The sequence below is a fragment of the Triticum urartu genome, chromosome 3A (assembly GCF_056163025.1).
Source record: "Triticum urartu cultivar PI428250 chromosome 3A, HENAU_Tu73, whole genome shotgun sequence".
In the NCBI taxonomy this organism is placed as follows: Eukaryota; Viridiplantae; Streptophyta; class Magnoliopsida; order Poales; family Poaceae; genus Triticum; species Triticum urartu.
Window position 1 is genome coordinate 659,363,072 of NC_141875.1, and position 25,488 is coordinate 659,388,559.

General features: G+C 44.3%; 1 protein-coding gene across 2 annotated transcripts; it reads right to left on the reverse strand.

The window, feature by feature from the left end:
- Positions 1 to 1,623: 1,623 nt before the first annotated feature.
- Positions 1,624 to 8,477, reverse strand: LOC125545779 (uncharacterized). 2 transcript variants are annotated; one of them, XM_048709811.2, is made up of 10 exons: positions 8,171 to 8,477; positions 7,947 to 8,018; positions 7,532 to 7,602; positions 6,511 to 7,356; positions 6,312 to 6,405; positions 5,391 to 6,218; positions 3,464 to 5,284; positions 3,088 to 3,370; positions 2,571 to 2,722; positions 1,624 to 2,243 (listed from the first exon to the last, which is right to left on the reverse strand). In XM_048709811.2, the coding sequence occupies exons 1-10, from the start codon at positions 8,211 to 8,213 to the stop codon at positions 1,924 to 1,926; spliced, it is 4,530 nt and encodes a 1,509-aa protein (XP_048565768.1). In that variant the 5' UTR covers positions 8,214 to 8,477; the 3' UTR covers positions 1,624 to 1,923. The 2 variants fall into 2 exon arrangements, with proteins under 2 accessions (XP_048565768.1, XP_048565767.1); XM_048709810.2 differs by having other exon boundaries at positions 3,088 to 5,284.
- Positions 8,478 to 25,488: the final 17,011 nt, after the last annotated feature.

Here is a 25,488-nt window from a genome sequence, read left to right on the forward strand (position 1 = left end):
GAAAAATGATATGTACCTTGTGGACATATGCACCACAAACTCTATACTCAGGGAAGTCCAATGTTTCCACTCTCATTGAGAGAAAGGGGATATTTTTAAATCGCTAGACACGATGAGGTATTTGTTGGCTCAACTCGAGTCATATTTACTATCCCTGTGAGTACTCGAGTAAGGTCGGGATGCTTTATTGCTTCCTGGGTTTAACTCGTACTCTACTTGACTATGGAGGTATCCGTTAAAATAGTTTCCATAGGGAAACTTCTGATGACAACAAAGAGAAATAACTTCTCTTTACCATATGCAACGGATATGACAAGCACATTCTCTGTGCATCATTTGGATTGTACTACACATATGACACAACCCGTAGCACATGTTGCATATGAGATAGTTTTCCAGAATGTCTTGTACATGACAAACTTGGCATACTCGCCTTGGTATCGAGACATTGGGTTGAAACCGAAACTAGCAGCAATTCCAATAGTTTATGGTTACTATGATGCTAAATTCTAACAACATTTGGATTTTATGTGCACTACAAGTGACACGGGGAAGCTAATTTTAAGGCTCACACACCTTAAAGACTACGCTGAACCACTCAGACTCCTTGCATCAGCCACGCCACCCACGCCGCAAAATTAGAGCAGCCCGTCACCGTGCAGATTTCGCGTCCCGGCCGGGTGACTTCCATTTTGATCTTCTCCGCTGGACAAAGGGATGGGTGTTTGTGGAATGTCTGTCCTGTCCTCCCCCCCATGGCTGGCAGGCGGCACCACCGCTGGGTCGGGTCAGACAGATGAATAGATCCAATCTGGCTCGCATATTTCTCTCGCCGCGGCAACATGGCCCTGCTGCTGCTGCCGGTCTCTCTCTTCACCGTTGAGATCCCTGCACCTGAGACGGGATGGGTAGGTAGGATAGACTATGCCGTTTCTGCGTTTCAGCTGAGCGAGTTGCTAGTTTCCAATGTAGGACATGTGGGAACGGCGCGATACCAATTCTGTCCCGGCTTGCATGCATGTGCTCCATCTGCATACATGACACGACTCCCTGCTGAGCACATGCGTCCAAATCACCTGGGGAGAACGATGGATGCCATGATGGGGTCTGTGGAGAGCTGCTAAACTGTCTGGTTTTTCAGGGCCTCTTTGATTTTCACAAGAACGTAGAAGAAATAGAATAATAAGATTATTATTTTTCTTCCATGACACCAGTCATTCATTCTGATTCAAAGGAATGGCACGTAAGAGAAACGAAACAATTTAGCTTGCATTTTAGTTTCACAGTATAACAAAACAAAGATTCTTCAATCAACTCAAATCCCCTTTTGCACAAACAAGGCAAATGCCATTACTGAAATAGTAACAACAGCCTAATCTGACTAAGTTGTTTAGGATTCCATGTCTGCCTTCATAAACCTCGGTTTTACATATGCAATCTAATCTAATTACTGTGTTGAAGTTTTGACATCCTGCAAATCAGTCCTACAGCTCGACAAACCAGTCCTGAGACTCACATGCCAATCTAGACTGGATAATGCCGGGCTGCTATCTCAAAGATTGTAACCGACAAGTCATTATAAGGAACCTAGGCATGTTCAATCAGGAAGGGGAAGAAATGGCCTGAGGAATTAAGATGATACTTCCTTGCACTGCACAAGGAGATCACTGACATACATGCCCATGATTCCGGTGTCCTGTACAGATTCATGTATCCTGTATAAACTCGAGGGCGCAGGTACACACCAAAAAAAGCCCTCCCTCCTAATTTCAACTTGACATTCTGGCTGATCTGGGGTATCCTAAGGCTAATGGGAAAGAACAAAAGGGGGGCCATGGCCTCCACAGGAAGGAATGTTACCAAAAAACATGTGCAGAGTCTACAGAGGTGAGCATGTACACAAAATGGCACGACCCGAGCATGTTAGTCGTCAGGGCGGTGGATCTCGCCCATCAAGATGCGGTTGCTGTGGACCTTGAACCCGAGAAGCGAAGGGTCGATCTGCTTTCCTTTCTTTGCTTTCTTCTTTGTGCCCTTGCCGCCAGGGCCGCCGTCGGCGGATTCAGAGGCGTCATACTGCAAGGGGGGCTTCTTTGTGCTCTTGAGCATCTCACTGAACGAAGGACCAGAGGCGTCCTGATTGCTGCTAGGTGGGATGCCGAACGACCCTGCCTCTTTGTTGGCTGAAGCAGTGGCTTCAACGGCATGGGCTGCTGAGGTGACTCCAGATTCCATCTTATGCTCTGCACAACAAGATTACAATATCAGAGGTCAGAAACCATAAAATGGTATAAATCCTATACCGTTTTGTAGAATCCTCAAGTCAGAACAGCAAGCGGAACATTTGAAGCTATATTATAAATGAAGGTTCAGGTGGCTGAAACTGGCCTATATCCTTCCTTTTTACTATCCATCGAAAGCAAAGTGGTCTTCAGTTAATTCAATTAGCTATGCATGGATATTATTGGACTTAACATTAATGTGACTGCGGATATAAGAGTGTCACTGAAAAAAAACACATACTTTCCGCATGAGAAGAAAACCACACAGTTAGGTTGAACATGGCGTACCATCAGAAGATGCAGAAGAAGCATGGCCTGCCTTCTTGGACCTAATGGCTGAAGACAGATCCGTTGACGCTGCCTGCGAGGTAGCAGCGTGTGGGTTTGCTGTGCGCTTTAGCAGGGAATGGGAGCTTCCCTTTGGGATGCCAGTATCAACCCTGCATATTGAAAAGAAAAAAACTTGATTGAGCCTTGTACTAGAGAACCAACTGTGTGTTCACATGCCACCACTATGTGTAAACTGACAATAACAATTTGGACAAGTAAAATACCTAATGGCCTCTGGAGAAGTGAACATAAATAAAGAACATGGCATGTATATATATTAACAGAGTACTGAAGAATCACAAATCTTTGTCTAGAAGACATGGAAAGCCTAGATATCAGAACTTGGATGGGCATGCAAAAATAAAGTAATGATACTGTATATTTGTAGAAACTATATATCGGTAGTGAAAGTTCGTTGTGTGGCTTCAAAATGATAATGAAAATAGGAGTGCGGATGCAAAGTTAAGAAAAGTACCAGTTGCTGACCGCTTCAGAAAAATCAGTGTCCTCCACTGCCAAGTTTGCACTAGAACCCTGCCTTTTCCTCCTGGCTACATCATTGGCATTCCCAACCAATTGATTAGTTGATGCACTGCCACCCATCACATCTGGGAATTCTCCCCTTTGCATATCAAGCATTGTCGCAGAGCTTGATCTGAGGCCGAGTTTCCGGTTCATCTCAATATTGTTCGGTAAAATATCTAGAGTAGTTGGTCCATCCTGTCCCAAGTGCCCCATTTTTGAGAAATGTGACCTTTCTGCAAGTGGATCATCAAAAGACAACCTGTCAACAGATGATCTTAAAGGGTTATCTGCAGCAGGCTGTGCAAAGAGTGAAGAAGGGTCTTTACGTCCAAATGATGCCGGCGCCGGAACATCAGGGAAACCACGAGATTGCTGTGCTTGAAGAACCAGTTTTTGATGAATCATATCACTCAATTCAGCTTCTGGGTTCCTCTCATTGTTCATAAGGGATGCCCATGCATGTGGGTTGTCAATGGGAAGGTTCATTTCCACATTCCTCCTCTGCTTCTCTGCTTCAATTTGCAACTGGTTGATGCGTGAAGCTTCCATCAGGCTATTTTGCAATTGCCCATTGGCATCTGACCAGTTCCTTTCCAGCCTTCCCATGTGAGAACCTGACAGCTGCTCCTGCAGCCTGTGTTGCTGGGGATGAACCCCTGAGGCATGCATAGGCATCTGGCCTGCAGAATATAGATCACCATGTGTTTCCATCTGACCGAGGCCATGATGACGTGCTAGGGCATTTACAACATCAGGATTTGGTAAAGGAGCACCACCAGGCAAAGAGCCAGACCGCTCAAGGGAGTGAATACCTTGACCTCCCCTATGCAATCGTTCATGCATAGATAGGCTTCGGTCGAGATGGTCATGATGCTCCACAGATGACGACCTCTGAAGGGACTGCAGAAGATCGAATTGACCAAGTCTGGAGGCATGGCTTTGATTTGGACTAGTTCCTGTGCGGATAAATTGGCTAGGATCATCCATTGGCCAGCCCCCACTTAAATGCCGTTCTTCCTCCCTGCCCGCATGTTGTCTTATAGCATTGGCCAATTGTTGTGTTTGGAGCTGATCATGGTGCAGCCCTAAAAGAATTTGCTGCTCCAAAGGAAGCGCCTGCCTCTGGTTTGAACGTGAGAGAACATCTAGCATATCATTGTGTTGCTCCCTATGATGGCCATGCCCAAATTTTGCTTGAATGAGTTGTTCAATAGCTGCATCATGCTGCCTTTGAAAATGATGGGGTTGATGATGCAAGTCATTCAATAACTGTTCCCGGAGTAACACTTGATCGACCATGTTAGCTTGTCCGAAGTTTGAACTCTGCAACTGCTGCTGCAACATTTGTTCAAGAATCAGCTGCTGTTGTTGCTGCTGTTGCTGTTGCAGCAGCTGGGCTTGGCGCTGCTGAAGCTGCCTTTGGTGTTGCTCCTGCTGAAGCTGCCTCTGGTGCTGCTCTTGCTGAAGCTGCTGGCGGTGCTGCTCCTGCTGAAGCTGTTGGCGTCGCTGCTGGTGTTCAAGTTCAAACTGGACTCTCAAAAGGTGCTCCACCTCAGGAGCCGGTGGATTGATGGACTGTCTGTGTTGATGCAATGAATCAAATACCTGCCCTGCAAATTGTCCAGGAAATTCCAGATTGTTACGACCCATCATTTGTTCCTGCTGCAGTTGCTCCCTTCGAATCTGTGTAAGTAGCATTTGCTCCTCATAATTCAGATGACCTAGCTCAGGTTCAACCTGGGAAATTAGCCCTGACATGTTTGCATCATTGATGCTGTCCAGCCGTCCAAGGTTAGCAGGCCACTCATCACGCACAACAGGGGCTTCATTCATCCGGCTAAGTGGCCCATGCCTGATATTTGCAGGTGGAATGTCCTTGGGAGCTGTCGGCTTGGGATTTCTCCGCTCATTTACACCAAGCACATTTGATGAGAGAGGCTGCTTTGGATGCATCCCTTCCAGCTCAGACCAAAGCAAACCAAGAGGGCTGAGTTCATTCTCTCTAGGGGCATCCTGCTTGGGCAAATTAGCTTCCCCCACCCCAGAACGGGAATCCAATGATGTCAATTGGAAATCTGCACGGTCATTATCAAAATCTGGTCGAGATTGACCCATGCCACTGGTAGGCCTCCCGGTGTACAACACTTCTGTAGCAAGTACAGAAAAGAATGTGAGCATTCAGAGTTTCAGACATGGATAGAGCAAGAGAATGTGAAGAAAAACACTATATAACTGAAAAGAAAGGAAACTAACCTTCAGCATCCTGACTCACAGTTTCAGGAATGCGCTGCTGACGAATATCTGGGTTTGCTTCAGTCTTTTGTGCTTCAACTGAGGGGAACCAACCAGTACGGGATTGTACCAGAGCTTCCTGGTCACCTCTTGTAGGATTGGCTGCATAATTTCCAGAGTCTGCCTTAGATGTCTGATCACTCTTCCCAAAAGAACCAGAAGTAGGAAGCGCATCTTCAAAATTGTTATGTACAGAATCCGGAGATTCAGCACTTCCACCATGGGATACAGGTGGGAGAGATTGGGGCTTATGTCCAAGGTACGGCATGAGGTCGGAAAGTGGGCGAAAAGGAGCATCATCTGGAGCCTGAGCTAGACGCACAGGTAGCTCCAATCCAAAATATCCATCTTCATACCAGGAGACTATATCAGTACCCATAAATGGACCCTGCACACCTCCTTGGGGATCCAGATAGTATAGGGTCAACTCCTCTGGGTAACTATCCTGGCCACCAGCTTTTGTTTCAGTGTAACTAGCCTGGCCAGTAGGATAGTCAACATTTACATTCAACTGAGCATTTGAATCATCAGGTAACTTAGTGCTAGGATCGATATCAGCACTTGGCTTGACCTCATTAAACTTTGTCTCTTCCCTGATGCCAGAAAGTCCATGTGGATGACTGGGAGCATTTTCCTCGGTAGGCTTCTTTGGTGGGCCTGTAATACCACCTGCGAACATCCCTTCATTGTAAAAAGCATCCTTCTCTGATATTAAGGCAGCAGATCCTTCATGACTTAACCCGCTAAATGCTTCAGCGCTTTTATCCTTGTTGGCATCAATACCAAAAGCTGGATTGGAATAACAATTGTTATATCAGATTTACACAAAGGAACAGAAGAATCATGACAGACGGTAATATATGCATTCCATGATGTGCATACCTTCAAGATCTTTGTTTCTCTCCTTTTGGAGTGCAGTTGTATTCGTCGCTTCACTGCTGGTGACCCTGCCTTTCCTAATATCTTCCAAAACAACCTGTATAGCACCCAAACGGATAAATAAACTGGGTAGTAGTGATAAAAGTTAACAGGTGAACAGCCACTTTAAAAGAAACCATGAAGGACATTGCTAAAGTGTTACCTCTTCATTGTTATCAGGGGTGACAAAGGCTAGTGGCTTAACAGAAGTAGAGAGTGTTATCGGAGGAACTTCTTCCAGCATCCGTCGGCCATCTTCAAATGACTGCACAACCTTTTGTTGCCTGTATATGTCAAGAAGTTTACCCCTTGGGTAGCGAAAAGCACCAGCAGTTGCCGCACGCCTCCCATACACAGGTGGAGCACCAATTGGCCCAGCAGATGATGGACGGCTGAAGGATGGAACTGAGTTGGGGTTTGCCCTGCCTCTTCCAGGGGCAAAACCAACATTCGATTCCTTCACACGTCCTTTCTCCAATCCAAATCCTGGAGCAGCACGGTATGTCGCTGTACCACTGTTCTGAGTCTCCTGCCGGTGACGAGGTCTCCATTTATCACGGGAGTCTGACTCAGGCAGCAGCCTTACAGGAAGTGTCTGTTTCTCACCATGAGGTTCATCCTTTTCTGCATCCATCTTCTTTTCTGGTTTGGAGTCCTTCTCCTTGTCGTCAGGTCCCCATCTTAATGACCATTTTCCATCACGCCTACCTTCATTCCCTGAGTTTCGGGTGGAGCCATCATCCCACCTTCCAGATGTTGGAGCTGCCCGCGAATCATTGTTGTCCCTTGCAGAAACATTGTCAGATCGGCGATCGTTTTTACGGTTCTCCACCTCCCGGTCCACTTCCTTCTTGTGATCCCTCCTCCCAAGTAAGCTCGTCTCCCTCTCCTCATCAAGCCAGCCAGCATCAAATGCATTCCGACGGCGCTCTTTCTTGGCCCCAGAACCTTCAAGCATCCTCACATCTTTCTCAGAAGGTTCAAGCAAGGACCCATGAGGCGCTGAAATCTGCAAAGAGGTGTTCTGCACAGTTAATACATGCTTGTAGCAGCTTGTACCAGCACCCAGTAAACACCCTAGGTAAATAACACTGACTTAAAACTCCTTACACGTGCTGCTGACTTAAAACTCCTTACACGCACACAGTCTGAATGGATACAGAAATAGGACATCAGTGACAAACCTTGGCATCGCTTGGTTTGGCATAAAGCCACTGAGGGGACAGAGGAATGCTGTTCTCCAGGTGCTGCTGATCTGCAAGAGCAATAGATTTTCAGGGTCAACGACTCAGTAAAACCAAGCTATGTATCAAACACGTACTCAATAACAGCTCGCACACGCACTCAGACTGCCACCCAAAAGGCAAACAAGCAAGCACACAGTCGCGCGCACGAACACACAGGTCCACACGTGCACACACGCAAACACACTATCAGCAACCATTCCATTTCCCATGAACCAAATCCTACATACAGTAGAGCAAAAGACAGCCTACGTGCCATGGTAATCCCTCAACAGCTAATACCAAAACAAAACAAACGAACAAGACAGAACCGAAGCAGCAGTGATGTGGTTCCGGGAGAAACAAGGGTACGGACCTTTGGGATCGTCGACGAAACCCATGGCGGCGGCGGTGGACCTATCCTCCTCGATCCCGAGCGAGAGGACATCTGCGAAACAAGCACACATCAAATCGGGGGCGCGCACCAGCAGGCCACACAGATCTACCCATACGCTAACCAGGCCAACCGACGGGCGGGCGAGGCAGATCGGATCTCCCCGCCCGCAGGCCAGGGAGGGCGGCGGATCGGGCAGGGCTCACCTTTCCCGAGCGCCGCGAATCGATCCAGCTTCCTCTCGGCCATGGCGGATCCGAGCGCGCGAGGGAGGGAGTGAGCTAGGGTTTCGGGCTGGCGGCGGCGGCGGCGGCGGCGGGGCACCGCGCGATCCGGGGCGAGCCGGCGGCGCCGGCGGAGGGGCGGGAGGGGGAGGGGGAGGGGCGGCTAGGGTTTTGCGGGGGAGGGAGGCGCGTGGTCGCCGGAGGCCGCGTGCGTGCAGGCAGGGGGGCGCGGGTTGGGTTGGGACTTGGGAACGGGGATGGGAACTGTGTGTTTCTGGGAGGAGACGGGGGAGGCGGGTTTGGAGGCGAGGCGATGGGGGGTGACGAGGGACGCTGATGAGAGGGGCGGATGGAGATGGGATAAAATCATAAAATTGTACTTTAGCGAACCCTTTTTCCCACCTTTATTTCTTTCTTAATTGGATCGTTGTTAAACAAGGAGGTTGTTAGGGCCTTGATCCTAAACGTCGATCTTGTATATTCGATTCTGAGGCTTTTGGATCTGGTTTCCGGAAAAAAGTGATTTCCCCGTCCCTCTGTTGCTTGCGCTGCTGCTCGAGTGTTGGCTTCTTTTCTGGACTTTAAAATTGTTGAAGCGAAAACTTGCGCGAGAGCATATCCATGTCGCCCTTCATGATTGTCTCCGGTCGTCCAATGCTGGACTCTCACCAAATGGATGGTGGATTGCCCTCGTGTGGCGTCATCGGAACCCCCGTGCAAACCCTAAAACAACTCGGTTGCGGATCCGCCACGGCCCATTTCTGACCTCGGCGGCCCGTTCTTCCTTCTCTGCCTTGCTTGACACTATTTTTGTCCCGTGGGTCCAAGTACCTTGTGATTTTCATCTCTTAGAGGGATATTTGTTATTACATGGGTTAATCAGAAAAATGTATTTTTTTCAAGATATTTTTAAATGGTGTGACCTCCAATCGTATGACACGTTGATGTGTGTATTTTCGGATTTATTACTTATAAAGTTTAAATCATACATTATATCGATCAAAACACATGGGGTTAATGGTATTGGTGTAGCATCCTTCCTACTACATTATCACCATGTAGGAAAGGTGTAGTCCACATGGCTTCTTTACGAATTATATTGGACTATCATATTTTTTGAAAAAATATCACGACCTCTTATTATTTGCACAAACTAAAACTAATTTACGGGAATTGAAAGACAGGTATATATGACCGCATATGTCATTCCATAATATTATCATTTACTTTCCACACACAGTTGTACATCTTAGACTAAACATTAGTGTTTTTAAAAGTTGGGATTGATGAGATCTTCTATACAAAATGTAGTACAAAACCATTTCCTATAAGTTGTGGTATTACTATTTCACACAACCCACATAGTTTTTTCCAAGACTATAATACTTATAATACTGTGAAATTAATTGGAAATTCATGCATTGCTATGACACAACAATAAAACTGGATTTTGCTAAGTTAAATATAAAAAAGGTTGTTACATTCTTTTACAAATGCATGTGTAAAGCACGTGAAGAGTGTTGGGTGCATGGTTGCAGTGTAATTCACGCTATAATCTTCAGAGACCATCTAGCATCTCTATTGCTCACTCCCTTCTCATTTGCATCTCCTTCTATGTAAATTATGCACTAGGTATTCATGTTCTCCGCACAACCCTTGCCTTCACCTTATGTTTCACTGTACAATGTCGCTTTGAGTTTGTTCCACGATCACATTGTGTCTTCTCCAACTCCAGGGGGCATTGCTCCCTTGGTCGTCCATGAAGGCCAAGGCGCAAGTGGATGATTTCAAGTTTTACTTACCCCTAGGTAGAGGCCTAGACACATCAAGTCATGATACATGTTTCTTAAAAGTGTCGAGTCTGAATATAAGAATATCGTGTCCAACTAATTACTAAACCAATAAACTCGATAAGCAATCAAAATATGCATCATAATTAAGGAACAATAGTACCAATGGGCAACAAATAAAACAACAATATAATTCAAACATCATTCACCTTTTGCCTCACCACCACCACCACCAGCGTGTGTTGGCATTCTACCCAATAGTCCCTAAGTGTTCGTTGGTTTGCTGGAGGCCTGGAGCTGAGACAATGTGCTTTGGCCACATAAAAAGTCATCATGATGCATCGACTATCAGAGCTCTAGCCATGTTGTCAGATAGTAAGAGTGAGACCAGGAATAGGGCCAACAATTTAGTATGTGTGTGTGGGGCAGGGGGCGAGATCCACACTTGAGGTCTTACAGATGGATAAACACAGGTCGGGCCATAAAAAATATCAAAGCATGCAAAAAATCGTAAGCCTGAACTCAAATTGTACATCTTTAACAAGACAAGATTATTTTCCCAAGTTAGGATTGGATTTTTTTACCTATTGTAATAGTTGATTTCAAGTTTAATTTTCATGTCAATCAATTCATCCATATTAGATAACAAAAATTAGAGGATTGAATATAGGTTAACCATGAGAGCGGACATGCCATAGACAGGGCGTCATGCGGCGTCAGCCCCATGGTCTCTCATGGCGGTGATGCATCCCATGATAACCCCTTTATGATGGCCGATGACATTGACCGACTGGGGTTCCCGGGAAGGCAAGGAAAAAATCATGCACCTATGCAGCTGTGGTGGATCTCGATCACCCTTTCTATGATCTTTGATTTGAAGGTGAAGCATTTTTTCTGTAGCGGCAGTAGGCGGACACTCAATCAAACACCAAGGAGAGAGATTACATGATGGCACAATCTGCGTGTGTTTTAGATGCAACAATAAAATTGTGTTGATCACAACAACAGGGGAAAGAAGGTAATGTGTGTGTGTGTGTGTGCGACTGTTGGTAAGTTTTGGACCATCTCCCCTATGTACTCGATTGTGGGCTTTATCATTTGTTGGCTTTTGGTCTACTGTCTTTTGTGCATGGGTTGGGGTGGGGCATGGTGAAGGAAAATATGCCCTAGAGGCAATAATAAAGTTGATATTTTATATTTTCTTATTCATGATAAAGGTTTATTATTCATGTTAGAATTGTATTGATGGGAAACTTAAATACATGTGTGAATACATAAACAAATCTTGTGTCCCTAGTAAGCCTCTACTTGACTAGCTCGTTGATCAAAGATGGTTAAGGTTTCCTAACCATAGACATGTGTTGTCATTTGATAACGGGATCACATCATTAGGAGAATGATGTGATGGACAAGACCCATATGTTAGCTTAACATATTGCTCATTCAGTTTATTGCTATTGCTTTCTAAATATCAAATACATATTCCTTCGACTATGAGATTATGCAACTCCCGGATACCGGAGGAATACCTTGTGTGCTATCAAACGTCACAACATAACTGGGTGATCATAAAGATGCTTTACAGGTATCTCCAAAGGTTTTTGTTGAGTTGGCATAGATCGAGATTAGGATTTGTCACTCCGAGTATCGGAGAGGTATCTCTGGGCCCTCTCGGTAATACACATCATAATTAAGCTTGCAAGCAAATAACTAAGGAGTTAGTCATAAGTGTTGGGGAACGCAGTAATTTCAAAAAAAATCCTACACACACGCAAGATCATGGTGATGCATAGCAACGAGAGGGAAGAGTGTTGTGTACGTACCCTCGTAGATCGTAAGCGGAAGTGTTATGACAATGCGGTTGATGTAGTCGTACGTCTTCATGATCGACCGATCCTAGCACCGAAGGTACGTCACCTCCGTGATCTGCACACGTTCGGCTCGGTGACGTCCCACGAACTCACGATCCAGTAGAGTGTCGGGGAAGAGCTTCGTTAGCACGACGGCGTCATGATGGTGATGATGATGCTACCGGAACAGGGCTTCGCCTAAGCACCGCTACGATATGACCGAGGTGGATTATGGTGGAGGGGGCACTGCACACGGCTAAAAAATCAATGATCAACTTGTGTGTTTATGGGGTGCCCCCCTCCCCAGTATATAAAGGAGTGGAGGGGGGAGGGGGCCGGCCTCCTAGGCGCGCCCCAAGGGGAGTCCTACTCCCACCGAGAGTAGGATCCCCCCTTCCCTAGTTGGATTAGGAGAGAAGGAAGGGGGAGGAAGGAGGAAGGAAAGGGGGGGCGGCCCCCTCCCAATTTGTATTGGGATTGGGGGGGGCGCCCCCTCCTTTGCTCCCTTCTCCTCTCTCCCACTATGGCCCAATGAGGCCATATATCTCCCGGGGGGTTCCGGTAACCTCCTGGTACATCGGTAAATGCCCGATCTCACCTGGAACCATTCTGATGTCCAAATATAGTCGTCCAATATATAGATCTTTATGTCTTGACCATTTCGAGACTCCTCGTCATGTCCGTGATCATATCAGGGGCTTCGAACTACCTTCGGTACATCAAAACACATAAACTCATAATACGATCGTCACCGAACGTTAAGCGTGCGGACCCTACGGGTTCGAGAACTATGTAGACATGACCGAGACACGTGTCCGGTCAATAACCAATAGCGGAACCTGGATGCTCATATTGGTTCCTACATATTCTACGAAGATCTTTACCGGTCAAACCGCATAACGATATACGCTGTTCCCTTTGTCATCGGTATGTTACTTGCCCGAGATTTGATCGTCGGTATCTCAATACCTAGTTCAATCTCGTTACCGGCAAGTCTCTTTACTCGTTCTGTAATGCTACATCCCGTAACTAACTCATTAGCTACATTGCTTGCAAGGCTTATAGTGATGTGCATTACCGAGAGGGCCCAGATATACCTCTCGGGCAATCGAAGTGACAAATCCTAATCTCGATCTATGCCAACTCAACAAACACCATCGCAGACACCTGTAGAGCACCTTTATAATCACCCAGTTACGTTGTGACATTTGGTAGCACACAAAGTGTTCCTCCGGTATTCGGGAGTTGCATGATCTCATAGTCATAGGAACATGTATAAGTTATGGAGAAAGCAATAGCAACAAACTAAACGATCATCGTGCTAAGCTAACGGATGGGTCAAGTCAATCACATCATTCTCTAATGATGTGATCCCGTTAATCAAATGACAACTCATGTCTATGGTTAGGAAACATAACCATCATTGATTCAATGAGCTAGTCAAGTAGAGGAAAACTAGTGACACTCTGTTTGTCTATGTATTCACACATGTACTAAGTTTTCGGTTAATACAATTCTAGCATGAATAATAAACATTTATCATGATATAAGGAAATATAAATAACAACTTTATTATTGCCTCTAGGGCATATTTCCTTCAGTCTCCCACTTGCACTAGAGTCAATAATCTAGATTACATTGTAATGATTCTAACACCCATGGAGTCTTGGTGCTGATCATGTTTTGCTCGTGAGAGAGGCTTAGTCAACGGATCTGCAACATTCAGATCTGTATGTATCTTGCAAAGCTCTATGTATCCCTCCTTGACTTGATCGCGGATGGAATTGAAACGTCTCTTGATGTGTTTGGTTCTCTTGTGAAATCTGGATTCCTTTGCCAAGGCAATTGCACCAGTATTGTCACAAAAGATTTTCATTGGACCCGGTGCACTAGGTATGACACCTGGATCGGATATGAACTCCTTCATCCAGATTCCTTCATTTGCTGCTTCTGAAGCAGCTATGTATTCCGCTTCACACGTAGATCCCGCCACGACGCTCTGCTTGGAACTGCACAACTGACAGCTCCACCATTTAATAAAAACACGTATCCGGATTGTGACTTAGAGTCATCCGGATCAGTGTCGTCGACGTAACCATTTACGATGAGCTCTTTGTCACCTCCATATACGAGAAACATATCCTTAGTCCTTTTCAGGTATTTCAGGATATTCTTGACCGCTGTCTAGTGATCCACTCCTGGATTACTTTGGTACTTCCCTGCTAAACTAATAGCAAGGCACACACCAGGTCTGGTACACAGCATTGCATACATAATAGAGCCTAGAGTTGAAGCATAGGGAACACCTTTCATTTTCTCTCTATCTTCTGCAGTGGTTGGGCATTGAGTCGGACTCAATTTCACACCTTGTAATACAGGCAAGAACCCTTTCTTTGCCTGGTCCATTTTGAACTTCTTCAAAACTTTATCAAGGTTGTGCTTTGTGAAAGTCCAATTAAGCGGCTTGATCTATCTCTATAGATCTTGATGCCCAATATATAAGCAGCTTCACCGAGGTCTTTCATTGAAAAATTCTTATTCAAGTATCCTTTTATGCTATTCAGAAACTTAGTATCATTTCCGATCAACAATATGTCATCTACATATAATATCAGAAATGCTACGGAGCTCCCACTCACTTTCTTGTAAATACAGGCTTCTCCAAAAGTCTATATAAAACCATATGCTTTCATCACATTATCAAAGCGTATATTCCAACTCCGAGAGGCTTGCACCAATCCATAAATGGATTGCTGGAGCTTGCACACTTTGTTAGCACCTTTTGGATCGACAAAACCTTCTGGTTGCATCATATACAACTCTTCTTTAAGATATCCATTAAGGAATGCAGTTTTGACATCCATTTGCCAAATTTCATAATCATAAAATGCGGCAATTGCTAACATGACTTGGACGGACTTAAGCATCGCTACAGGTGAGAAGGTCTCATCGTAGTCAACTCCTTGAACTTGTCTAAAACCTTTTGCAACAAGTCAAGCTTTGTAGACAGTAATATTACTGTCAACGTCAGTCTTCTTCTTGAAGATCCATTTATTCTCTATGGCCTGCCTATCATCGGGCAAGTCAACCAAGGTCCATACTTTGTTCTCATACATGGATCCCATCTCAGATTTCATGGCCTCAAGCCATTTTGCGAAATCTGGGCTCATCATCACTTCCTCATAGTTCGTAGGTTCATCATGGTCAAGTAACATGACTTCCAGAACAGGATTACTGTACCACTCTGGTGCGGATCTTACTTTGGTTGACCTACGAGGTTCGGTAGTAACTTGATCAGAAGTTTCATGATCATCATCATTAGCTTCCTCACTTACTGGTGTAGGAATCACTGGAACTGATTTCAGTGATGAACTACTTTCCAATAAGGGAGAAGGTACAATTACCTTGTCAAGTTCTACTTTCCTCCCACTCACTTCTTTCGAGAGAAACTCCTTCTCTAGAAAGGATCCATTCTTAGCAACGAATATCTTGCCTTCGGATCTGTGATAGAAGGTGTACCCAATAGTCTCCTTTGGGTATCCTATGAAGACACATTTCTCTGATTTGGGTTCGAGCTTATCAGGTTGAAGCTTTTTAACATAAGCATCGCAGTTCCAAACTTTAAGAAACGACAACTTGGGTTTCTTGCCAAACCACAGTTCATAAGGAGTCGTCTCAACGGATTTAGATGGTGCCCTATTTAAAATGTGAATGCAGTCGTCTCTAAAGCATAACCCCAAAACGATAGCGGTAAATCAGTGAGAGACATCATAGATCGCACCATATCTAATAAAGTGTGGTTACGACGTTCGGACACACCATTACGTTGTGGTTTTTGAGGTGGCGTGAGTTGCGAAACTATTCTGCATTGTTTCAAATGAAGTCCAAACTCATAACTCGAATATCCACCTCCACGATCAGATCGTAGAAACTTGATTTTCTTGTTACGATGATTTCCCACTTCACTCTGAAATTCTTTAAACTTTTCAAATGTTTCAGACTTATGTTTCATTAAGTAGATATACCCATATCTGCTCAAATCATCTGTGAAGGTGAGAAAATAACGATATCCGTCGCGAGCTTCAATCTTCATTGGACCACATACATCAGTATGTATGATTTCCAACAACTCTGTTGCTCGCTCCATTATTCCGGAGAACGGAGTTTTAGTCATCTTGCCCATGAGGCATGGTTCGCAAGTACCAAGTGATTCATAATCAAGTGATTCCAGAAGTCCATCAAAATGGAGTTTCTTCATGCGCTTTACACCAATATGACCTAAACGGCAGTGCCACAAATAAGTTGCACTATCATTATCAACTCTGCATCTTTTGGCTTCAATGCTATGAACATGTGTATCACTACTATCAAGATTTAGTAAAAATAGACCACTCATCAAGGGTGCATGACCATAAAAGATATTACTCATATAAATAGAACAACCATTATTCTCTGATTTAAATGAATAACCATCTCGCGTCAAACAAGATCCAGATATAATGTTCATGCTCAACGCTGGCACCAAATAACAATTATTTAGGTCTAAAACTAATCCCAAAGGTAGATGTAGAGGTAGCGTGCCGACGGCGATCACATCGACTTTGGAACCATTTCCCACGCGCATCGTCACCTCGTCCTTAGCCAATCTTCGCTTAATCCATAGCCCCTGTTTCGAGTTGCAAATGTTAGCAACTGAACCAGTATCAAATACCCAGGCACTACTGCGAGCATTAGTAAGGTACACATCAATAACATGTATATCTAATATACCTTTCACTTTGCCATCCTTCTTCTCCGCTAAATACTTGGGGCAGTTCCGCTTCAAGTGACCAGTTCCTTTGCAGTAGAAGCACTCAGTCTCAGGCTTAGGTCCAGACTTGGGTTTTTTCACTTGAGCAGCATTTGGCTTGCTGTTCTTCTTGAAGCTCCCCTTCTTCCCTTTACCCTTTTTCTTGAAACTGGTGGTCTTGTTGACCATCAACACTTGATGCTACTTCTTGATTTCTACCTCCGCAGCCTTTAGCATTGCGAAGAGCTCAGGAATCGTCTTATCCATCCCTTGCATATTATAGTTCATCATGAAGCTCTTGTAGCTTGGTGGCAGTGATTGAAGAACTCTCTCAATGACACTATCATCAGGAAGATTAACTCCCAGCTGAGTCAAGTGGTTGTGATACCCAAACATTCTGAGTATATGTTCACTGACAGAACTATTCTCCTCCATTTTGCAGTTGTAGAACTTATTGGAGACTTCATAACTCTCAATCAGGGCATTTGCTTGAAATATTAACTTCAACACCTAGAACATCTCATATGCTCCATGACATTCAAAACGTCGTTGAAGTCCCGGTTCTAAGTCGTAAAGCATGCCAGACTGAACTATCGAGTAGTCATCAGCTTTGCGCTGCCAGGTGTTCATAACATCTGGCGTTGCTCCTGCAGTGGGTTTGTCACCTAGCGGTGCTTCCAGGACGTAATTCTTCTGTGCAGCAATGAGGATAATCCTCAAGTTACCGACCCAGTTCGTGTAGTTGCTACCATCATCTTTCAACTTAGCTTTCTCTAGGAACGCATTAAAATTCAACGGAACAACAACACGGGCCATCTATCTACAACAACATAGACATGCAAAATACTATCAGGTACTAAGTTCATGATAAATTAAAGTTCAATTAATCAAATTACTTAAGAACTCCCACTTAGATAAACATCTCTCTAATCATATAAGTGATCACGTGATCCATATCAACTAAACCATGTCTGATCATCACATGAGATGGAGTAGTTTTCAACGGTGAACATCACTATGTTGATCATATCTACTATATGATTCACGCTCGACCTTTCGGTCTCAGTGTTCTGAGTGAAGGAAATATGCCCTAGAGGCAATAATAAAGTTATTATTTATTTCCTTATAATCATGGTAAATGTTTATTATTCATGCTAGAATTGTATTAACCGGAAACATAATACATGTGTGAATACATAGACAAACAAAGTGTCACTAGTATGCCTCTACTTGACTAGCTCGTTAATCAAAGATGGTTATGTTTCCTAACCATGAACAATGAGTTGTTATTTGATTAACGGGATCACATCATTAAGAGAATGATCTGATTGACATGACCCATTCCATTAGCTTAGCACCCGATCATTTAGTATGTTGCTATTGCTTTCTTCATGACTTATACATGTTCCTATAACTATGAGATTATGCAACTCCCGTTTACCGGAGGAACACTTTGGGTACTACCAAACGTCACAACGTAACTGGGTGATTATAAAGGAGTACTACAGGTGTCTCCAAAGGTACATGTTGGGTTGGCGTATTTCGAGATTAGGTTTTGTCACTCCGATTGTCGGAGAGGTATCTCTGGGCCCTCTCGGTAATGCACATCACATAAGCCTTGCAAGCATTGCAACTAATGAGTTAGTTGCGAGATGATGTATTACAGAACGAGTAAAGAGACTTGCCGGTAACGAGATTGAACTAGGTATTGGATACCGACGATCGAATCTCGGGCAAGTAACATACCGATGACAAAGGGAACAACGTATGTTGTTATGCGGTCTGACCGATAAAGATCTTCGTAGAATATGTAGGAGCCAATATGGGCATCCAGGTCCCGCTATTGGTTATTGACCGGAGACGTGTCTCGGTCATGTCTACATTGTTCTCGAACCCATAGGGTCCGCACGCTTAAGGTTACGATGACAGTTATATTATGAGTTTATGCATTTTGATGTATCGAAGGTTGTTCAGAGTCCGGGATGTGATCACGGACATGACGAGGAGTCTCGAAATGGTCGAGACGTAAAGATTGATATATTGGAAGCCTATGTTTGGATATCGGATGTTCCGGGTGAAATCGGGATTTTACCGGAGTACTGGGAGGTTACCGGAACCCCCCGGGAACCATATGGGCCTTGATGGGCCTTAGTGGAAAGGAGAAAGGGGCAGCCCAAGGTGGCCGCGTGCCTCCCCCTTCCCCTAGTCCTATTAGGACTAGGAGAGGTGGCCGGCCCCCCTCTCTCTCTTTCCCCCCTCAAGGAGTCCTATTCCAACTAGGATTGGGGGGGGGGGGGAATCCTACTCCCAGAGGGAGTAGGACTCTCCTGGCGCGCCTCCTATGTCCGGCCAGCCTCCCCCCTCTAGTCCTTTATATACTGAGGCAGAGGCACCCCAGAAACACACAAGTTGATCCACATGATCTATTCCTTAGCCGTGTGCGGTGCCCCCAGCCACCATATTCCTCGATAATACTGTAGCGGAGTTTAGGCGAAGCCCTGCTGCTGTAGTGCATCAAGATCGTCACCACGCCGTCGTGCTGACGGAACTCTTCCCCGACACTTTGCTGGATCGGAGTCCGGGGATCGTCATCGAGCTGAACGTGTGCTCGAACTCGGAGGTGCCGTAGTTTCGGTGCTTGATCGGTTGGATCGTGAAGACGTACGACTACTTCCTCTATGTTGTGTCAACGCTTCCGTAGTCGGTCTGCGTGGGTACGTAGACAATACTCTCCCCTCTCGTTGCTATGCATCACCATGATCTTGCGTGTGCGTAGGAATTTTTTTGAAATTACTACGAAACCCAACAGTGGTATCAGAGCCAGGTTATTTATGTTGATGTTATATGCACGAGTAGAACACAAGTGAGTTGTGGGCGATATAAGTCATACTGCCTACCAGCATGTCATACTTTGGTTCGGCGGTATTGTTGGACGAGACGACCCGGACCAACATTACGCGTACGCTTACGCGAGACCGGTTCCCCCGACGTGCTTTGCACACAGGTGGCTTGCGGGCGACTGTCTCTCCAACTTTAGTTGAACCAAGTGTGGCTACGCCCGGTCCTTGCGAAGGTTAAAACGGAGTCTATTTGACAAACTATCGTTGTGGTTTTGATGCGTAGGTGAGATTGGTTCTTGCTTAAGCCCGTAGCAGCCACGTAAAACTTGCAACAACAAAGTAGAGGACGTCTAACTTGTTTGTGCAGGGCATGTTGTGATGTGATATGGTGAAGACATGATGCTGAATTTTATTGTATGAGATGATCATGTTTTGTAACCGAGTTATCGGCAACTGGCAGGAGCCTTATGGTTGTCGTTTTATTGTATGCAATGCAATCGCGATGTAATGCTTTACTTTATTACTAAGCGGTAGTGATAGTCGTGGAAGCATAAGATTGGCGAGACGACAATGATGCTACGATGGAGATCAAGGTGTCGCGCCGGTGACGATGGTGATCACGACGGTGCTTCGAAGATGGAGATCACAAGCACAAGATGATGATGGCCATATTATATCACTTATATTGATTGCATGTGATGTTTATCTTTTATGCATCTTATCTTGCTTTGATTGACGGTAGCATTATAAGATGATCTCTCACTAAATTATCAAGAAGTGTTCTCCCTGAGTATGCACCGTTGCCAAAGTTCGTCGTGCCCAGACACCACGTGATGATCGGGTGTGATAAGCTCTACGTCCATCTACAACGGGTGCAAGCCAGTTTTTGCACACGCAGAATACTCAGGTTAAACTTGACGAGCCTAGCATATGCAGATATGGCCTCGCAACACGGAGACCGAAAGGTCGAGCGTGAATCATATAGTAGATATGATCAACATAACGATGTTCACCATTGAAAACTACTCCATCTCACGTGATGATCGGTTATGGTTTAGTTGATTTGGATCACGTGATCACTTAGAAGATTAGAGGGATGTCTATCTAAGTGGGAGTTCTTAAGTAATATGATTAATTAAACTTAAATTTATCATGAACTTAGTCCCTGATAGTATCTTGCTTGTTTATGTTGATTGTAGATAGATGGCTCGTGCTGTTGTTCCGTTGAATTTTAATGCGTTCCTTGAGAAAGCAAAGTTGAAAGATGATGGTAGCAATTACACGGACTGGGTCCGTAACTTGAGGATTATCCTCATTGCTGCACAGAAGAATTACGTCCTGGAAGCACCGCTGGGTGCCAGGCCTGCTGTTGGAGCAACACCAGATGTTATGAACGTCTGGCAGAGCAAAGCTGATGACTACTCGATAGTTCAGTGTGCCATGCTTTACAGCTTAGAATCAGGACTTCAACGACGTTTTGAACGTCATGGAGCATATGAGATGTTCCAAGAGTTGAAGTTAATATTTCAAGCAAATGCCCGAATTGAGAGATATGAAGTCTCCAATAAGTTCTATAGCTGCAAGATGGAGGAGAACAGTTCTGTCAGTGAGCATATACTCAAAATGTCTGGGTATAATAATCACTTGATTCAATTGGGAGTTAATCTTCCGGATGATTGCGTCATTGACAGAATTCTCCAATCACTGCCACCAAGCTACAAGAGCTTCGTGATGAACTATAATATGCAAGGGATGAACAAGACTATTCCCGAGCTCTTCGCAATGCTGAAAGCTGCGGAGGTAGAAATCAAGAAGGAGCATCAAGTGTTGATGGTTAACAAGACCACTAGTTTCAAGAAAAAGGGCAAAGGGAAGAAGAAGGGGAACTTCAAGAAGAACAGCAAGCAAGTTGCTGCTCAGGAGAAGAAACCCAAGTCTGGACCTAAGCCTGAAACTGAGTGCTTCTACTGCAAGCAGACTGGTCACTGGAAGCGGAACTGCCCGAAGTATTTGGTGGATAAGAAGGATGGCAAGGTGAACAAAGGTATATGTGATATACATGTTATTTATGTGTACCTTACTAGAGCTTGCAGTAGCACCTGGGTATTTGATACTAGTTCTGTTGCTAATATTTGCAACTCGAAACAGGGACTACGGAATAAGCGGGCACTGGCAAAGGACGAGGTGACGATGCGCGTAGGAAACGGTTCCAAAGTCGATGTGATCGCGGTCGGCACGCTACCTCTACATCTACCTTCAGGATTAATATTAGACCTAAATAATTGTTATTTGGTGCCAGCATTGAGCATGAACATTATATCTGGATCTTGTTTGATGCGAGACGGTTATTCATTTAAATCAGAGAATAATGGTTGTTCTATTTATATGAGTAATATATTTTATGGTCATGCACCTTTGAAAAATGGTCTATTTTTGATGAATCTCGATAGTAGTGATACACATATTCATAATGTTGAAGCCAAAAGATGCAGAGTTGATAATGAAAGTGCAACTTATTTGTGGCACTGTCGTTTAGGTCATATCGGTGTAAAGCGCATGAAGAAACTCCATACTGATGGACTTTTGGAACCACTTGATTATGAATCACTTGGTACTTGCGAACCGTGCCTCATGGGCAAGATGACTAAAACACCATTCTCCGGTACTATGGAGAGAGCAACAGATTTGTTGGAGATCATACATACCGATGTATGTGGTCCGATGAATATTGAGGCTCGTGGCGGATATCGTTATTTTCTCACCTTCACAGATGACTTAAGCAGATATGGGTATATCTACTTAATGAAACATAAGTCTGAAACATTTGAAAAGTTCAAAGAATTTCAGAGTGAAGTTGAAAATCATCGTAACAAGAAAATAAAGTTTCTACGATCTGATCGTGGAGGAGAATATTTGAGTTACGAGTTTGGTGTACATTTGAAAAATTGTGGAATAGTTTCGCAACTCACGCCACCCGGAACACCACAGCGTAATGGTGTGTCCGAACGTCGTAATCGTACTTTACTAGATATGGTGCGATCTATGATGTCTCTTACTGATTTACCGCTATCGTTTTGGGGATACGCTCTAGAGACGGCCGCATTCACGTTAAATAGGGCACCATCAAAATCCGTTGAGACGACGCCTTATGAACTGTGGTTTGGCAAGAAACCAAAGTTGTCGTTTCTTAAAGTTTGGGGCTACGATGCTTATGTGAAAAAGCTTCAACCTGATAAGCTCGAACCCAAATCGGAGAAATGTGTCTTCATAGGATACCCAAAGGAGACTGTTGGGTACACCTTCTTTCACAGATCCGAAGGCAAAACATTCGTTGCTAAGAATGGATCCTTTCTAGAGAAGGAGTTTCTCTCGAAAGAAGTGAGTGGGAGGAAAGTAGAACTTGACGAGGTAACTGTACCTGCTCCTTTATTGGAAAGTAGTACATCACAGAAAACTGTTTCTGCGACACCTACACCAATAAGAGAGGAGGCTAATGATGTTAGTCATGAAACTTCAGATCAAGATACTACTGAACCTCGTAGATCAACCAGAGTAAGATCCGCGCCAGTGTGGTACGGTAATCCTGTTCTGGAAATCATGCTACTAGATCATGATGAACCTACAAACTATGAAGAAGCCATGGTGAGCCCAGATTCCGCAAAATGGCTTGAAGCCATGAAATCTGAGATGGGATCCATGTATGAGAACAAAGTATGGACTTTGGTTGACTTGCCCGATGATCGGCAAGCAATTGAGAATAAATGGATCTTTAAGAAGAAGACTGACGCTGATGGTAATGTTACTGTCTACAAAGCTCGACTTGTCGCGAAAGGTTTTCGGCAAGTTCAAGGGATTGACTACGGTGAGACCTTCTCACCCGTAGCGATGCTTAAGTCCGTCCGAATCATGTTAGCAATTGCCGCATTTTATGATTATGAAATTTGGCAAATGGATGTTAAAACTGCATTCCTGAATGGATTTCTGGAAGAAGAGTTGTATATGATGCAACGAGAAGGTTTTGTCGATCCAAAAGGAGCTAACAAAGTGTGCAAGCTCCAGCGATCCATTTATGGACTGGTGCAAGCCTCTCGGAGTTGGAATAGACGCTTTGATAGTGTGATCAAAGCATTTGGTTTTATACAGACTTTCGGAGAAGCCTGTATTTATAAGAAAGTGAGTGGGAGTTCTGTAGCATTTCTGATATTATATGTGGATGACATATTACTAATTGGAAATGATATAGAATTTCTGGATAGCATAAAGGGATACTTGAATAAGAGTTTTTCAATGAAAGACCTCGGTGAAGCTGCTTACATATTAGGCATAAAGATCTATAGAGATAGATCAAGACGCTTAATTGGACTTTCACAAAGCACATACCTTGACAAGATTTTGAAGAAGTTCAAAATGGATCAAGCAAAGAAAGGATTCTTGCCTGTGTTACAAGGTGTGAAGTTGAGTAAGACTCAATGCCCGACCACTGCAGAAGATAGAGAGAATATGAAAGATGTTCCCTATGCATCAGCCATAGGATCTATCATGTATGCAATGCCGTGTACCAGACCCGATGTGTGCCTTGCTATAAGTCTAGCAGGGAGGTACCAAAGTAATCCAGGAGTGGATCACTGGACAGCGGTCAAGAACATCCTGAAATACCTGAAAAGGACTAAGGATATGTTTCTCGTATATGGAGGTGACAAAGAGCTCATCGTAAAAGGTTACGTTGATACAAGCTTTGACACTGATCCGGACGATTCTAAATCGCAAACTGGATACGTGTTTACATTAAACGGTGGAGCTGTCAGTTGGTGCAGTTCTAAACAAAGCGTCATAGCGGGATCTACATGTGAAGCGGAGTACATAGCTGCTTCGGAAGCAGCGAACGAAGGAGTCTGGATGAAGGAGTTCATATCCAATCTAGGTGTCATACCTAGTGCATCGGGTCCAATGAAAATCTTTTGTGACAATACTGGTGCAATTGCCTTGGCAAAGGAATCCAGATTTCACAAGAGAACCAAGCACATCAAGAGACGCTTCAATTCCATCCGGGATCTAGTCCAGGTGGGAGACATAGAGATTTGCAAGATACATACGGATCTGAATGTTGCAGACCCGTTGACTAAGCCTCTTCCACGAGCAAAACATGATCAGCACCAAGGCTCCATGGGTGTTGGAATCATTACGGTGTAATCTAGATTATTGACTCTAGTGCAAGTGGGAGACTGAAGGAAATATGCCCTAGAGGAAATAATAAAGTTATTATTTATTTCCTTTTAATCATGATAAATGTTTATTATTCATGCTAGAATTGTATTAACCGGAAACATAATACATGTGTGAATACATAGACAAACAAAGTGTCACTAGTATGCCTATACTTGACTAGCTCGTTAATCAAAGATGGTTATGTTTCCTAACCATGAACAATGAGTTGTTATTTGATTAACGGGATCACATCATTAAGAGAATGATCTGATTGGCATGACCCATTCCATTAGCTTAGCACCCGATCGTTTAGTATGTTGCTATTGCTTTCTTCATGACTTATACATGTTCCTTAACTATGAGATTATGCAACTCCCGTTTACCGGAGGAACACTTTGGGTACTACCAAACGTCACAACGTAACTGGGTGATTATAAAGGAGTACTACAGGTGTCTCCAAAGGTACATGTTGGGTTGGCGTATTTCGAGATTAGGTTTTGTCACTCCGATTGTCGGAGAGGTATCTCTGGGCCCTCTCGGTAATGCACATCACATAAGCCTTGCAAGCATTGCAACTAATGAGTTAGTTGCGAGATGATGTATTACAGAACGAGTAAAGAGACTTGCTGATAACGAGATTGAACTAGGTATTGGATACCGACGATCGAATCTCGGGCAAGTAACATACTGATGACAAAGGGAACAACGTATGTTGTTATGCGGTCTGACCGATAAAGATCTTCGTAGAATATGTAGGAGCCAATATGGGCATCCAGGTCCCACTATTGGTTATTGACCGGAGACGTGTCTCGATCATGTCTACATT

Coding starts and splice junctions, on each gene's coding strand:
- LOC125545779 (XM_048709810.2), bottom strand. CDS start 8,213: ATGGCCGAGAGGAAGCTGGATCGATTCGCGGCGCTCGGGAAAG. Junction 7,603..7,946: donor TTTCGTCGACGATCCCAAAG/GTCCGTACCCTT, acceptor TTGCTCTTGCAG/ATCAGCAGCACCTGGAGAAC. Junction 2,244..2,570: donor TTCTTCTGCATCTTCTGATG/GTACGCCATGTT, acceptor CTTGTTGTGCAG/AGCATAAGATGGAATCTGGA.